The sequence below is a fragment of the Tauraco erythrolophus genome, chromosome 3 (genome assembly GCF_009769465.1).
Source record: "Tauraco erythrolophus isolate bTauEry1 chromosome 3, bTauEry1.pri, whole genome shotgun sequence".
Taxonomy (NCBI): domain Eukaryota; kingdom Metazoa; phylum Chordata; class Aves; order Musophagiformes; family Musophagidae; genus Tauraco; species Tauraco erythrolophus.
The window spans coordinates 31,408,174-31,423,209 of record NC_141467.1 but is presented as its reverse complement, the minus strand read 5'-3'; the positions used below and the strand labels follow the sequence as shown (position 1 = coordinate 31,423,209).

The 15,036-nt window shown below is 39.7% G+C and overlaps 1 protein-coding gene across 2 annotated transcripts in view; it reads left to right on the top strand.

The window, feature by feature from the left end:
• Window positions 1–15,036, top strand: part of EPB41L4B (erythrocyte membrane protein band 4.1 like 4B) — a 183,343-nt gene that overhangs the window by 49,904 nt on the left and 118,403 nt on the right. For both annotated transcript variants that reach the window (XM_086609114.1, XM_086609115.1), the window contains exon 2: window positions 5,895–5,999. In XM_086609114.1, coding sequence (XP_086465240.1) covers window positions 5,895–5,999 — 105 coding nt within the window. The remainder of the gene's footprint in view (window positions 1–5,894; window positions 6,000–15,036) is intronic.

Here is a 15,036-nt window from a genome sequence, read left to right as displayed (position 1 = left end):
GAGAGGTTTTTTTAGCTTTGCTCATAAGCTTCTTTTGCTGAGGAAATAGCAATTTTAGTTTGGGGCCTCGACTAAAATGACTGGGAGCAAAATGTTTCTGCTTTCAAAGTTATAATAAGTAAATGCCATTCAGGAGATTTTTTGGTCTCCTGATGGAGGGGCTGAGGTTTTAGTGGTACGTGTGTGCAGTTGGCGTTTTTCGTCGTTTGGGGTTTTCTTTGCAGGGGGAGGATAAGGGGATCTAAGCTCTTACTTCTCAAAGGAGCTAGAATGAATTTCGTTCTCCCGCTAAAAGTTCACATGCGTCATCAGTTATATTTTCTCTGGGCACGTTCAGGAATGCTGCTTGTTTCTATGGTTCGTACTACATTTAAACATAATTTGCATGCAGCAGCAGGCTCTGAAGCAGTGCTGCTGCTACTGTGCCATGACAGGGTGAGAGACTTAATGGCCATTTGAACAGTGACATATTTTTAAAGTGAGCTTGGAGCCAGAACTAAAAACTTGAGTTAGTGATTGACTGGTAAGAAAATAACCTAACATCTTCAAGGAGCTTGAGCAAGTTAGTTAGCCCCATGGGAAATACGATGTATTAATAAATAACTTCATTTTCCTTTAGTCTTAACATTGAATTTATTCTATATTGAAAGAATGAAGTCTTCGCATAATTTTAAGCGCAAAAATGCAACTCTCTGTATTCTTATGAATCTGTTCATTAGGTCCCTTGAGAGGAGGGTGGAACAGGCAGAAGGTCATGGCTAGTTTGCAGAGAGCAGCATGCCCTCTGCAGTGTTATCTCTGGATGGCAGCATGGAAATTGGAATTGAAAAGCTGTTACTGTCTTTAACAATGCTGCCTATAGTAGCATTGCTGGGATAAATAGCACGGTTTTCCCATGCTCATGGGGAAACCCAGCCATGGCCTCAAATATGTACTTGGATGAAGCTGTTAGATGTCATAACAATTGCACTGTATAGTATACAGCCCTTTTTAGTTAAAAGCCAGGTCTGACTGGCCTACAAGAGTCGTCATCCAAAGGATGACTTCAGTATAGTTACATACCCTCAACTGACCAAGCTTAGAAGGTGCAGAGGGTGGTGTCTGTCCCACACTCTTCCTGAGGGACCTAATGAACAGATTCATAAGAATATAGAAAGAGTTGCATTTTTTTATGCTTAAAATTATGTAAATACTGCTTTCTTTCAGTACAGGTGAATGTGTTTGAGAAACTGAGGGCTTGACTATCTAGGAGAAAGCAAGGCAGATGATGACGAGCACCAGGAGTCAAGGCTAATTGGAAGCCTGGATGGCTTAATGCATGTTTAGCCTGTAGTATGTCTGAAATGCTGTGAAACAACATTGCTAGTGACTGTTAAAAGGCAAAGCAAGTTCTCACTAGTAAGCAATGTGGCCAGCAGATAAAACCTTAGTTGTAGATTTGAAAAAATGAGTTAATAACAGTTGAGGTGTAAGAGGACCGAATAGAACATACTCAGAACAGTATGTTCTGAGAAGCTCAACAGGAGCTGGAAATGTGCGCTTGCAGCCCAGAAAGCCCACCATATGGTGGGCTGCATCCAAAGAAGCGTGGCCAGCAGGTCCAGGGAAGTGATTCTGCCCCTCTACTCTGTTCTCATGTGCTCAGCTCTGGGACCCCCAACAGAAGGACATGGAGCTGTTGGAGCGAGTCCAGAGGAGGGCCACAAAGATGATTCAAGGGCTGGAGCACTTCTCCTATGAAGACAGGCTGAGAGAGTTGGGGCTGTTCAGCCTGGAGAAGAGAAGGCTCCAGGGAGACCTTCTAGCAGCCTTCCAGTACCTAAAGGGGGCCTACAAGAAAGCTGGAGAGGGACTTTTTACAAGACTATGTAGTGATAACACAAGGGGCAATGGCTTTAAACTGGAAGAGGGCAGATTTTGATTAGGTCTAAGGAAGAAATTCTTCCCTCTGAGGGTGGTGAAGCACTGGAACAGGTTGCCCAGAGAAGTTGTAGCTGCCCTATCCCTGGAAGTGTTCAAGGCCAGGTTGGATGAGGCTTTGAGCAACCTGATGTAGTGGCAGGTGTCCTTGCCCACAGCAGGGAGTTTGGAACTAGATGATCTTTAAGGTTCCTTCCAACCCTAACCATTCTGTGACACTGAGCTACCCTGTTCCAGGAAGTGCCAAGGAGAGGGCAATGTTGATGCCATTGGAATAGAGCAATATCAGGCCTGAAGAGCATTGCTAGCCACAAATGCTCCTTTACTAACTTACCAGAAGCTAAAACCTGGTTTCTGTGACCATGAGGTCATAACAGCCCACTCTGCAAAAATATTTGACAAATCGCATAATAGATAATCCTGTGCTTTCTTTAGAAAAAAACCTAAATCTGCCCTGCCTACTCAATCCTGCTACTACTCACTCTTCAGTTTGGGACATATCACAGTTAATTAGCTCTGACTTTTTTCTTGGCAATAGTTTATTTTCCCTTTTTTTTTTTTTATTGTTTTGTCAACTTGCAGGCTATTTCATGTACTCCTGGCCTATTTGACACGTTGTTTTCCCAAGCACAACTTGAGCTATTTCTGAAATCTATTAACAGTTCATTTGTAATGCTGTAATCTGAACTCTTCTACAGACTGAAACTCAACAATTTCAGCCACTCCACTCAAGTTCATGTAATGCACTGTACTCGCTTGCTGCATTCTGTGCTTCAGCTTGGAGAAGGTGCGCGCAGAAGCTCTCCAGCTTTGCGTGTGCTCTGAGAGTGGTCGATGGCATTCTTGCACTCTTTTTGCGCTGAACAAGGTCTTTTTGGGCTTCTCTGTCCCCTTTTCATGCCCTTTGGCAAAAACCTTTCAAACAGGTCTGGAATAGCTAAAATCAGCACTGTATTTAGACGGAGCCAGTTGGGGTGAAATGTCCCTGGCTGATGAATTTGCCCTTTCCTTCATGCCCACCAAATGCATGTTAAAAGCTCTTGCCTATTCATATGTCAAGTCTGGAAGAGTTTCTAGTTAGAGAAATTAATCTTTGTTTTGTCGAGTTTTGGCTGACAAGAATTTCCATTGATTCCCTGAGACTGGAAGTCTTTGGTAGCTAAAAATTTCGCCTGCTTGAACTACGGGCCATGCAGCTGTGACTGTGGCTCTACACAGCATTTTGTACTCATGCCGATTTGAGTCCTTATAGGAGGACCCAGCAATAAATCATCATTAAGCGTAAGAATTCTCTTTCATGCCATGATTCATGGTCCCGAAGAAAATATGATGGGAGGTTATTTGAGATAGAGAGTGGAGGAACCTGGCATGACTGACAGGCAGGACAGGGCTGACATGAGAAACATCTTTTCTTTTTTCCCTCCGTTCTCACAGTAGTTGCTCATTATTACGGAGCTTCCCGACCTGCAAGTGTAGTTCAGTCTTTCTATGTTACTTCAAGGACAAAGAGGCAAAAGGGAACAGAAGTGACTGCCTCATGCTAGTTCAGTTTTACCTTGGGTTGCGGCTGTAGTTTGTAAGCTAGATATTTGAAACGCCTCACCAGCATTTGGCTGTGAGGTTTCATGGTGCTCCCAGAAGTTCTCCTAGGTTCCAAGGAACACTCTACTAGAAACTGGCAGTGATTTAGTTGTTGGGTTTGTTAAAAACAAAACAAAACAAAAACACAAACAAAAAACCCCAAACACCAAAAAAAACCCCAAAGAACCCACACAAACAAACCAACCCTGTCCCCCAAACAAAGTTTTGCAACTTTCCTTACACCACTGTTCCCAATTGTAGTAACTTGCATAACAACAAAGCAGTAACCATACATAATCGTAAGTGTATGTTGTTTGTTGGCGTATATTCCCTTTTTGGAGATGGAAGTTATGTAGGTCTCTTACATCTGATAGTTCTGAATCATGTGTCTAGCAAGGTAGGACTGTAAAACATTTGTACTTAAAAGTTGCCTTGGTTTTTATGTGTATCTTCCAAAAATATGCACAAGTTGAAGGTCTGTAGAGAAAATGCGATTTGTTAAATTCCAACTGATGAGATCTACTTTGAATTTTTTCTTGTCTGAAATCAGTTTCATATTCTTCGTGTGGTACCAGGTTTTGATAGAGGACGTGTTTTTTAAGGTTCTGTGTTACCTAGAAGGAGAGGAGGAGGGAAAGAGCATGAAAATCAGTAGTTTGTCGTAATATGGACATTTTTTTCCATTAGAGAGCACTTCTATGCATGTGTGCGCGATTCCTGAGGGGAAAACCCCTCTATTTGCCTATACCACCCATTTCATTCAATGCACAGGTATCAATTTATCAGTCTGCGATCTCAGTCCCTAGATAGTCAGGCAGTGAGGAGGCAGAGGGAAGGAGAGCAGCTCATCCTTTACTGTTAGTAGAGGAAAGGAGTTAGTCACTTTTATCTCTTCCTTTAGTGTAACATCTCAAAAAAGTTTTTTTGTCAGCAATTTGTTGGCTGCAGCAGCTTTATCGCCTAAATGGTATGAGTTGCTGAGAAAGCTCATTTAGTGACAAGTTAAATGTTATAATCTCCTGTAAGCTATTCATGTAATACTACGTTTTATGGTCTAGCTGTGCAGTGCAGAGCTATTCTCCGTGTAACACATGTGTTGAACATTAACTACTGTTTGGGTACAGAGGTGGAGTGTGCTCTCTCTGGTTTCTATTGGGTGTGTGGCAGTTGAAGGTAAACATACTGGCATTTAATGCCATAAAGCAGGCAACCAGGAATAGAGCGATCATAGGGCATCAAGTCAGTGTTTCCTACTTTCGTGAATTCCTCATGGCTTGCCAGTTTTTTTTTTTATTGCTTTGGAAGGTTTTCTTCTCCCTTATTTGAGCGGAATCAGTTTATATTCTGTTGTGCTTTGGTGTGGCCTCTTTTAACAAGCGCTGAATTTACTACATATGAGAAAATGTTCTGGATACTTTTTAACAAACTTTTTGTTTGGTTTATAGCAATTATTGTACATCTAAAAATGATGGTTTCTTAGCAATGTACTGCTTTAAGAAGCTGTTGAATTCTCATCTGCTTTCAATAGCATGTTGAACTTTAAGAATGTCTTATTCACCTCTTGCCCCCCCTTGCCTGAAATAAAGCGATATATTACAATGATAATTTAATGCTTGTTTTCAGTTTTTATGCAGCTTGTTTTCATGGAAGTCCTAATGCCATTCTTGAAATTCGATAAGATTAGATTTCTGTGATTCTGCTTTGTTAGTAAAAACAAAACAAAAAAACACCCCAAAACCTCAACTGAAATGAAATTTGGTACCTACACCTAAGCTTGCATGACCTTATTGGAAAAATAGAGAGAGATTAAACTCTTCACCTTGTCTTTTGCTGTAGAAGACAAATTTTAGACAGCTTGGAGTTCTAGACCAGAGTTCTGCATGTTATGACTGATTTTGTGCAGAAGGCCAAACTAAAGGAACTGCACACTATTTAGCTTTCTTTCAGCTGAAATCAGTGAATTTTGCTATATTTTGGGATGAAGTGAGAATGCCTAATATGCTAGAGCTTTAAAAATAAATCCTCAAAGGTGTATGAGAATTTGGCTTCCTCGTGTTTAAAAGGTTGGCTCTGTGACTTAGGACACTTACAGGACATAAGCCATTCCTTTCTCTCCTATACGTTGAGTTACAGTGAACTTTGAAAGTTTTCTTTGATACTGAAGTCTGATGCTGTCGGAACAGCTGCAGACAGGAGCAACATGTCACTGTATCTTTCTTGAAGAAAATAAAAAGAAATGCCAATACAATTCTTTAGAATAAACAGAATTACTGTTTAGATATTGTTTTCCGTTGTACATCTCCTCTCCCCCATTTGAACTTAAAAAGAAACCCACTCAAACAAACAAACCCACACCCACCCACAAAAAAAAACCACTTTCTTTTCTGTTACAGAAAAATGCAAAGGGACAGGAGTTGTTTGATCAGATTGTGTATCATTTGGACCTTGTGGAAACTGATTACTTTGGCCTACAATTCATGGATGCTTCACAGGTTACTGTAAGTATAACTTCAGTTAATTTTTATCTTCTGTAGTTTGTGTTGCCTATTCTAAATGCATTACTAGCACAGTTTCATGGAGAGATGTAGGTATTAGAGGATACACTGCTGAAACAACTGGTAATCATGTTTGGTTCTTGCACGTAAAGCCAAATCCTCTAAATGGGTCGTGTGTCATTTTATATGCGTACACGTGACTCGCTCGCACATAAGTAAAAAAGCAGTAATTGTGAGTAAAGAAAAATGTGCTTTATGTTTAGTAGGCTCATGGTATTAAAAATGGGTTAAATCTCTTGCAGGCAAAGGTTTTTTGTAACTCCTCTGTTTGCTGTTCCATGCACAGATTATGTTGCTCTGTAGATTTAGATTCATTTGCAATAGAGAAAAATTTTCCTTCTCTCCCCTGTCCAATGATCACCAGCATATACAGGTAAAAAAAAAAAGCAAAGGAGGAGGAGGGGGAAGGAATCTACTTACATATGCGGGTAAATAGATATATTAATAATACAGGGTTAAAAGACTGTAACCTTGTTAGACTGTATTGCTACATATTTAACCTTTTGCTTTGTCTGCTCACCTTGTGTGCTGAGGTATCAGCATGACAGCAACCTGGGTTGTGGATAGAGAATATACAGACTTGGAAAATAAGTGTTTGCTTTTAGGTTACCTGGTCAGTATGTAAATGTTTTTTTCGTAAAGCAACAGGAGACAGATGTATTCTGTGCTATTAGAATAAAACAATGGGAAAAACGTAGCTGCAATATTGACATCTTTTGAAAAGTAGATTCTAACTGTATCATCTTAGAATTCTCAGCTTTGTTCTTTAGCAAGCGTGGGTCAATGCGATTAGGTCAGATGGGTGTGATCTGTGTTTTACCAATGACTTTAAACAACAAACAGGAAACCTATCCAGATATTATAACGACTCAATATTGAGAAAGAGAATCTATGCTTTTGGGGAAGAGAAAACTGGTATTATCTACTTAAACATTATCCTAATATCCCAGTTAATTTAAGGATATATATTTATCACTGGAAAATGATGTTCTAATTAAGTATGTCCATAGCAGGTTTGGGATTTTGGGGAAATTAAGTGTGTGTTTCTGAAAAAATTTGTATTATATAAATTGTATGTCTTTTTATGATGGACCTGATTATAAGGACACAGCTAATAGAGCAGATCCTGCTCATAATAGGAAAAACAGATGATATTGTCCCTGATTGTCAAGTCACCTAGTTAGGAATTTGATAGCTAGGCATAGTTACCTAGCAAGGAGTTCTGTAATGTTTTGAAAGAGCAAAAAATAGGGCAGATCAGAAGCACACCACCCGGCTGAGGAAGCAAAGAATGCTAATTTTCTTGGGTATTTGCAAAAATGCAGAACTCCTTTGAATGGTAAGAAAGATGAAGCAGAGATGCCAGCCAAGTGTGTTTTCCATAGGTAGCTCTATGCCTGGTGTTCAGGGCAAAATGTGCCTGTATATGCAAGTGTTTTAGTTTTGCTTGTATGCTATGTCTTTCCTGCGTTATTAGAGGGGGAAGTAAATCATGGCATCTACAGTTACAAGAAGGATAAGGGCTATGAACAGCTTCTGGGGGCCTGAAAAAGCCAACTGCTTTGGCAGTAGGGTTATGGTTTCCTGGATTAACAGGAGTGTTGAGGGCAGAGTTCTTCGCCTTCACTGGAGTTCAAGGCTGAAAGCCATCATTTGAGGTTTTTTTAGTTTTGTTTGAATTTTGTGTTTGGAGGATTTTTTGTTGGTTTTTGAGGTTTTTTTGGTCTGGCTCAAACTGGACAGGTAGTAGAGTTTAGCGAGCTTCAAGGCACAAGCTTTTGTCTTCCCCAGCACCCTGTGTAAAAAGGTTCCATGCTTTATCAGCCTTCCTTGATCTATTTTGAACTTCTGATCCACTCATTTCGTTTGCATAGCAAGTAATGCATAACTCCATGTGCTTCTGCTTAGTGCCAGCCCAGCCACACAGTGGCAGTTGTGGGACTGGGAGATTAAAGTTGTGTAAACTCCTCGAGACTCTAAGCTTTTGTCCGTATTATATATTGTTAAGTGCTAAACATCTTTAAGCCACCATTATAAATAAGAGAGCACAGAATAGTCTTTGAATAGTGGAGATTGCTTCTATGCGCTTCAAGACCAGCAGCTTTTGAGAGCTCTGTTTCTTGCAGTCCTGTAACTTTGCCAAAGAGTCAGGACAAGCAGTATTTATAGCTGTAATTTAGAAAAGAAAATCATGATTAAAGCTTATCTGCTTTGAAAGAGAAAAAAACTTTATTTGTTTGAACAGATGAAAAAATAATTTTTCTGAAAAAATAATTTTTCAATCAACCAAAAACCGTAAAGTTGTGAAAGGCAAGATGCCATCAGTAGGGCAGAAAATACTGTAAAGCCTATTTGGTGAACTCTGCATCAGTTTGTATCTTGTGCTCTTTGAAGATATCCATGAATAGAAGGATGTCGACAATCATCTAGTAGTTTATTCTAAAGCAAAGCTTTGTGTACTGTTGTATTTTAAATTATCTTAAAATAACTTCTGATACTAACTCCAGAAGTAGAAATACTTGGGGAGAGAGGAGTTGCTAAGTATTGTTAGTGTGTGGAAGAACTTGTTCTAGTGGAAAACCTTTATTCATTAGTGGGGTTTAAAAAGTGGCATGGATACATTACCTGCTGATGTTCTGCACCTTAATTGATTACAATTTATAGGTTATAATGAGGAATAAAACTGCATCTTACTGTAGTTGCATTATAATAGCTTTGAACTAACTTTTTTCTACTAGGCTTAGTAACAAAACTCCTGAGACTTAATGCTCTGCAGCTGTTCTAGTGGTGGTTCTTTCATTGTTCTCATCCTTTTATAATTTCTATTTTCATGTATGGTTTATAATGTACATAATATAGTAGTACAGTGGGACACGTATGCAACTTGCAAATAAATACATTGGAAGCGCGTGCTCAAAAACTTCTTTACTTTTTGTGCCATCAAAAGAGGTGGGAGGCCACTGCTCCAGCACAGCTCTAGTGTTTCTGGAATGTTCTAAGGCCCTTCAAATGTTTCCATTGCTTTGTAATAAAATCCCTGCTCTGCTTTTCTGTTCCCTCTGCTTGTGGAATGGAAGGAAGAGTGAAAGAGGGACAGGAGGAGTGAAGGAAGGAAATGAGAAACAAATAAATAATTCCTGTTCAGCTAATTGTTACAGGATTTCATCAGGGAAGCAGTGCTACTCTTAGGTAGGAGGTCTGTGCAGTAGTTTAGAGGAAATGCAAAGCTTATTGGATTTTTAAATACTTTTACTATGATGTATGTGTTCTAGCAAAGCAGGAAGCCTTGAAAGCTGTAGTCGAGGTTGGAAATAGCAATAATAAAATCTTGAGACCATACTATTGAAGTTGAGTTGCCATGAGGGAAGTATTTTATTGATCTTTGCAGAAACTGGTCATGTGCAACATATTCTATGGTTGGTTTGGGTACTTGACATTTATTTTAGACTGCTGGTAGCTAATGTTTACTCATCTTCTGTTCAGACTTGTCCTTCCTTTGTCTCTTATTCCAGGTCATCATAAGAAAATGGGCTTCTGTGGCTTACAGCTCCTTACAAGCTGCTACATAGTCTAGGAATCTCTCAGGATATAGATCTCTCTATTTCTACAGTCACATTCTTTGTTATGGTTGTCTGTTCTGTGATAACAAAACATGGATACCTTTCCAGTCCACCCCTGTTTTACAGAAATTCAGAATAGAAGTATTGCCCATGTTGATTAGCTTGGAATTTGCTTCCGTTTCCCTCCTGAATTTGCTTCTGATCACAAGAACAATTACAGAGTAATTGAAGGGGAAGAAGATTTAAGATACATCTTTAATTTTTTTTTTTTTCTTTTTGCAAATGAGCTGCTATAATCCCTGAGGTGTGAAACTTTAGTTGGGAATGCATGGAAGCAAAAGGGCATGTAGTGATAGGACAAGGGGCAATGGATTTAAATTGAAAGAGGGCAGATTTCGATTGGATATAAGAAAGAAATTTTTCACTCAGAGGGTGGTGAGGCAGTGGAACAGGTTGCCCAGAGAAGTTGTGGATGCCCCATCCCTGGAAGTGTTCAAGGCCAGGTTGGATGAGGCTTTGGGCAACCTGGTGTAGTGGAGGGTTTCCCTGCCCATGGCAGGAGGATTGGAACTAGATGATCTTTAAGGTCCCTTCCAACCCTAACCATTCTATGAATCTAATTACAACACCACTTTTGTCACACACGTGATCGTTAAGTCCTTTATCTCTAATGTTAGAAAAGCCACTTGGCTTAAAAAAGGTCCATAAGGAGCAGCCTTTACCAGCTGGGTAGGTGTATTGCGCTCTGCATGTGTGTGCACCCTCAATGTATCTGGCACATTGGGAAATGCTGGATTTACGGTGTGTGTACAGCAAGGCTTCTGTGCAAGGACAGCTCATGCCTCATGCAGATGCCCATGGCTATGATGGGTGTCAGGGTTCCCTGGGAACATGAGAGTCAGGACCGACCTGCAGTGAATTCTCCTGGCAAGCTGTTTTCATCTGAACTTCGTAATGTTAACCGATTCCTAAATTGAGTTTTGATTCATCTGCTGTGAGAGGCGAGAAGATGTTATAGAAAGGAGATGGAGAATAGTGTGTAGAAACTAAAAGAGGCTTTTGTGAAAGCAGTGTTCCAAGTAGAAAAATAGAAGGGGAAAAAAAAGGAGCAAGAACTGTGTTGCCCAGACTGGGCCTGATCAGCGGCAGTGTGTCAGGACCCACTGATCCAGACAGTGAGGTCCTTACCTGTATGGAAGGTGGCCTTGTGGCCAGGTTTTTCTGTGAGAGTCAGGATCATGTATGCTTCACAACATAGATTTTCAACAATGCAGTGTGAGGGTGAGGGGTGAAGCAAGCTGAACAATGAAGAACGATACCTGAATGCCTTTGTTTTCTCTACACATCATGTACTAGACTCCTGGATGTTTCATCAGGTATGGGGTCAGGGCCTTGGAGGGACTTGGTACTTCATGCCTGCCTCTGCTGCATCCAAATTTTCTTTTAAGGGCTCATTGTCATTCAAATCAAGAGTTTTTTCAATGACTTGCTTTTGGTATTACTTAAGGATATGAGAGATGTGGAAAAATGAGCAGTTCAAACGAGTCAATTAGCATCATAGTGCAATAGCCAGGAGTCTTCTTCCTTATGTACTGCTTAATACTGTAACAACAAGTGCTCGTTAGGCAGAATGAAACAGGGACAAGCCTTATTGTTCAATACATTGAATGTTGGGAGAAAGGGAGACTGGTAAATATTTTGGTAATGCAAAAGGTGTGCTCTTCTGCTTCTGGTGCTGTCTGCTTCTGCTTTTCCTGTTTCCTCATGAGTAAACTGTGATGTTCATCTGTGAGTGTTTCCCCTCCCTGAATCTCTCTTGTTCCTCTGCATGGTGAGCTCTTTGGGACTGTGGTTGTTGCAGATGTGTGTCTGTGGATTGTAGCCCAGAGCAACAAGTACCAGGCACAGCTGGAGAGTCCCAAGAGTTGGACAGGAGACCGTATCCTGCAGTGCTTCAGTTACTCATAGCGGTAGTGATATGAATGCCAGTTCAGTAACGGGGCAAAGGCAATGAGGCTTATTCCACAGCAGTGCAGAACACCTGATGAAGGACTACTTCCAGCTGCAGCTGCCCAAGGCTGTGTTACAGTCTGTGAACACTCAATGGGAGACTCCAAAACACTAAGAATTTCCTAGATATGAAGTTTCACTGCCGAGAAGAGAAAGAGAGTAATTTTATATGTCGTATTGTTTTGTGTGGTAGTGATAATCGGTGTTCATGTTCAATTATAAGTTCTGCTTCTGTCAGCTCAGGTCCGCAAAGCTAAATATTCCTCGGGCTGAATTAGGTTATCACATGTATATGGATTAACATAGGATAATGTCCATACAGTCCTCCGTTATTCGTGTGTGGTCTATGTGGACTACAGATCAACCACGTCACATATCAGAACGCTTCTGAGCTGGCTCTGTGCAGATTCAGGCTGGGACAGGCTTTCATGAAAGCCACCGCTTGGTTATGTTGCGTTCGGATATGCTGCCTTGTGTCCAGAAATAATACTGTAACAGGGATTTTTCTTTTTCACGTCTATCTTTCAGTCTTAATATTCATGCTGATAATTCAGATGTTACCTTGATAGGATTTGAAATACATGTGATATTAATTTTATGTTTAGTTTCTGGAAAGAGCCATGAAAAAAATGCCTTGAGGTAATCCATATGCAGTATGACCCTAACTGTATTTTCAGGGGTATGAAATGGGCAGGTGCAAGAGTTGCATAGCAGCTTTTCCTGTTAAGAGATTGCGATTTTCTTTTAATAAAAGATAGTTGTTTGTGTAAGCAACTTGGCAATTCGTTTGGAATAAAAATTACCAGGTATATTCTGGAAACAAGATAAATGTTCTGCAAAATCAAGATCAAAGGACAGATCTTGGAAACTTCGCAGAATGGGAAGGAGTTTCTGCAAATAAATTTTCGTGTTGTTTTGAACTGTAGGAGGCAAAATTGTATTCTGACTAAATAGTTTTATTTTAAAATAAACTATTTTAAAATAAAAGTTTATTTTAAAAAAAATCTTCTAGACTTCCTGTGGTGTTAAATCCAACTGAAATCATATGCCACAGATATGTTTGAAAGAAATATTTTTTTTAATTAAACGGAATCTCTTTGTTGCAGTTGCAAATAATTGTGGCACTATGATCCTAGTAGGAACAAAGGGGTGTAATCCTGCAGCCTTTGGTGTCACCGAGAATTTTTTACTTTTGAGTTCAGTGTATGCTGTCCTAACAGTTTGTGTGTTTGTAAATGTCCTTATGACCAATTTCAGTTTAAGACGACACTGGTATATTTCTGTTAGTCATAAACTGAAGTCTTCAGTGATGCTGCTGACACCTTTATGCTGTAGTCTTAAGTGAGTCCTTTCTGGAATAAACTAGCCTCCAGTTGCTTGTGTTAATCTGTTAGCCTTAATTAAGTTAAAATAAATGACAAAATTAAGACAATTGGGCTTTTTTTCAAATAAAATTCTACTTACCACTTCCTACTAGCCAAAACTGTGTTTTAAGTCATGGTCACTGCTCAGGGTGCTGTAGGGGTCAAACCTCCTGTGAAGGTCATTAAGTACATAGGGATGTGTTGCTCTCAGAGCCTTACCAAAGCCTGGAGGTGTGAAGTGTGGTTTGAAGCATTGCAGCTCCACTTACAGAGCTTCTGCTCAGGAAAATTCCCAGTGCACAAGGAGACACAAGTGACTGGTTTTGAGCACATGTCACTTAAAAGCCTTAGACTAGCTTTTGCTCTGCTCTGTACAGTAGTTACAATTGGCCAAAAAATGACTTTATTGGTTGAGGCTTAGTTCTCACAGAAAGGATGCCATAGACCATTCATATTGCTTCAAGTATTAAAGGTTAGAAACAGAAGTAAACGGGGTGGAAAAGTGAAGGCGTGGAAATCATAAAACTGGAGTCCACAAAAACCAGTGACTGAACATACTTATGTTGTGGCGAAAGTGAGCTGGTACTACGGGTGGTCATTGGAAAAAAGTGCATGTGCTTGAGTGGTTTCACAATGGCATGCAAGGGTCATCTTCTTGATTGAATGTGTTAGTATATTTAAAGAAAAAAAAAACCAAACCAAAACCACAACAAAATAAAACACAAAACTCAGTGCTTTGACAAGGCCAAAGCTTTCAGGAGCTGTTCTGTATTGAAACTGTGATAAGAGGTACCCCCAGACACATTCTTTTATACTATTTTTTTATACTATTTTTTATACTATTATTCAGAGGCTGTTTGCACACTATAAATTATGAGAACTGGTTTCATGAACCTTCATGCAAAATGTTGCATTACAAAACTTTCCCTTGCTTTCAAATTATTTCTGACATCATGGTAATTGCATATATGTGACTTGCTTGTGCTTTTTGTGGTTCCCCCAAATGGCTATTTTGTAGGCCTTGAGCACTTTAACTTGGTGTCATCCTGTGCTTTTCCTGTGACCAGTTCACGTTCTCTTCCTGTCTCCTTAATACCTTTAGAAAAGCACCAAGAAGACACTCTGTATCTGGGCCTCAACACACTGTGATTAGGAAACAGGACTCCTGGAATACAGACTAATCTGTTCCTCTTTTTTTTTTTTTTTTGTGCTCGAAACAGGCATGAAATATTGACATCTATGTTGCCTTTGAGATATATATAATCGTTAGAATTTTTGAGCTGTATTCTGATGATTACAAACTAAAATACTTTTTCAGCCTGGAATTGCAGACCACAAAGTATTATGCACTGTTTATAAGGACTTTGCAAAAGTAAACTAAGGAAAAATCAAAACTACTATCAGCTACTTTGAATTTACTGTACAAAAATCTTCATCTCAAATGGAACATTTTTAGGGGTTTGCTTAGTGAAAGAGTGAAAAATCACTGGCATGCTGTTAGTACTTTTCTTGCATCACAGGAATAGAAAACCTTTTTCTTCCAAAGACTGCTTGTGTTTAAATGTTTTTCTTAGCTTACATCTGTAACATTATCAGTACCAGCAGCTCTTACAGCATTTTTGGGTTTTAGTTCGGAGGGAGATTATTCATGGTACCAACCAGATGTTAGTAGTATATTGGGGAACTTCTGTGCTCTAGGAATGTGACAGAAATTGTTGTTTTCCACTGATGTCATCTTACTTAGCGGCACTTGTTAGATCGTTAGATCGTTATTACTGCTTGTACCCCATCTGCTAGCGGACCCAAAAAACTTTCTTTCAGTGCAAGTACGTATTTCTCCGTAGAGAACATAATCTTATAGAAAAGTTTTGTGTGCCTTTGCCATTTCTGGAAACTTAGAAGTAGTTGTCAAATTAAACCAAAAAAGTGCTGTAGAGAAATGAACTCCTTGTCAGTTTGTCAGGTTACCAACCATAATGGGATGTGGGAGTAGAGAGGTGGAGTGTAAAGGCAGGAGAGCTGCAAAGGATGTCCTTTGTCATCTGG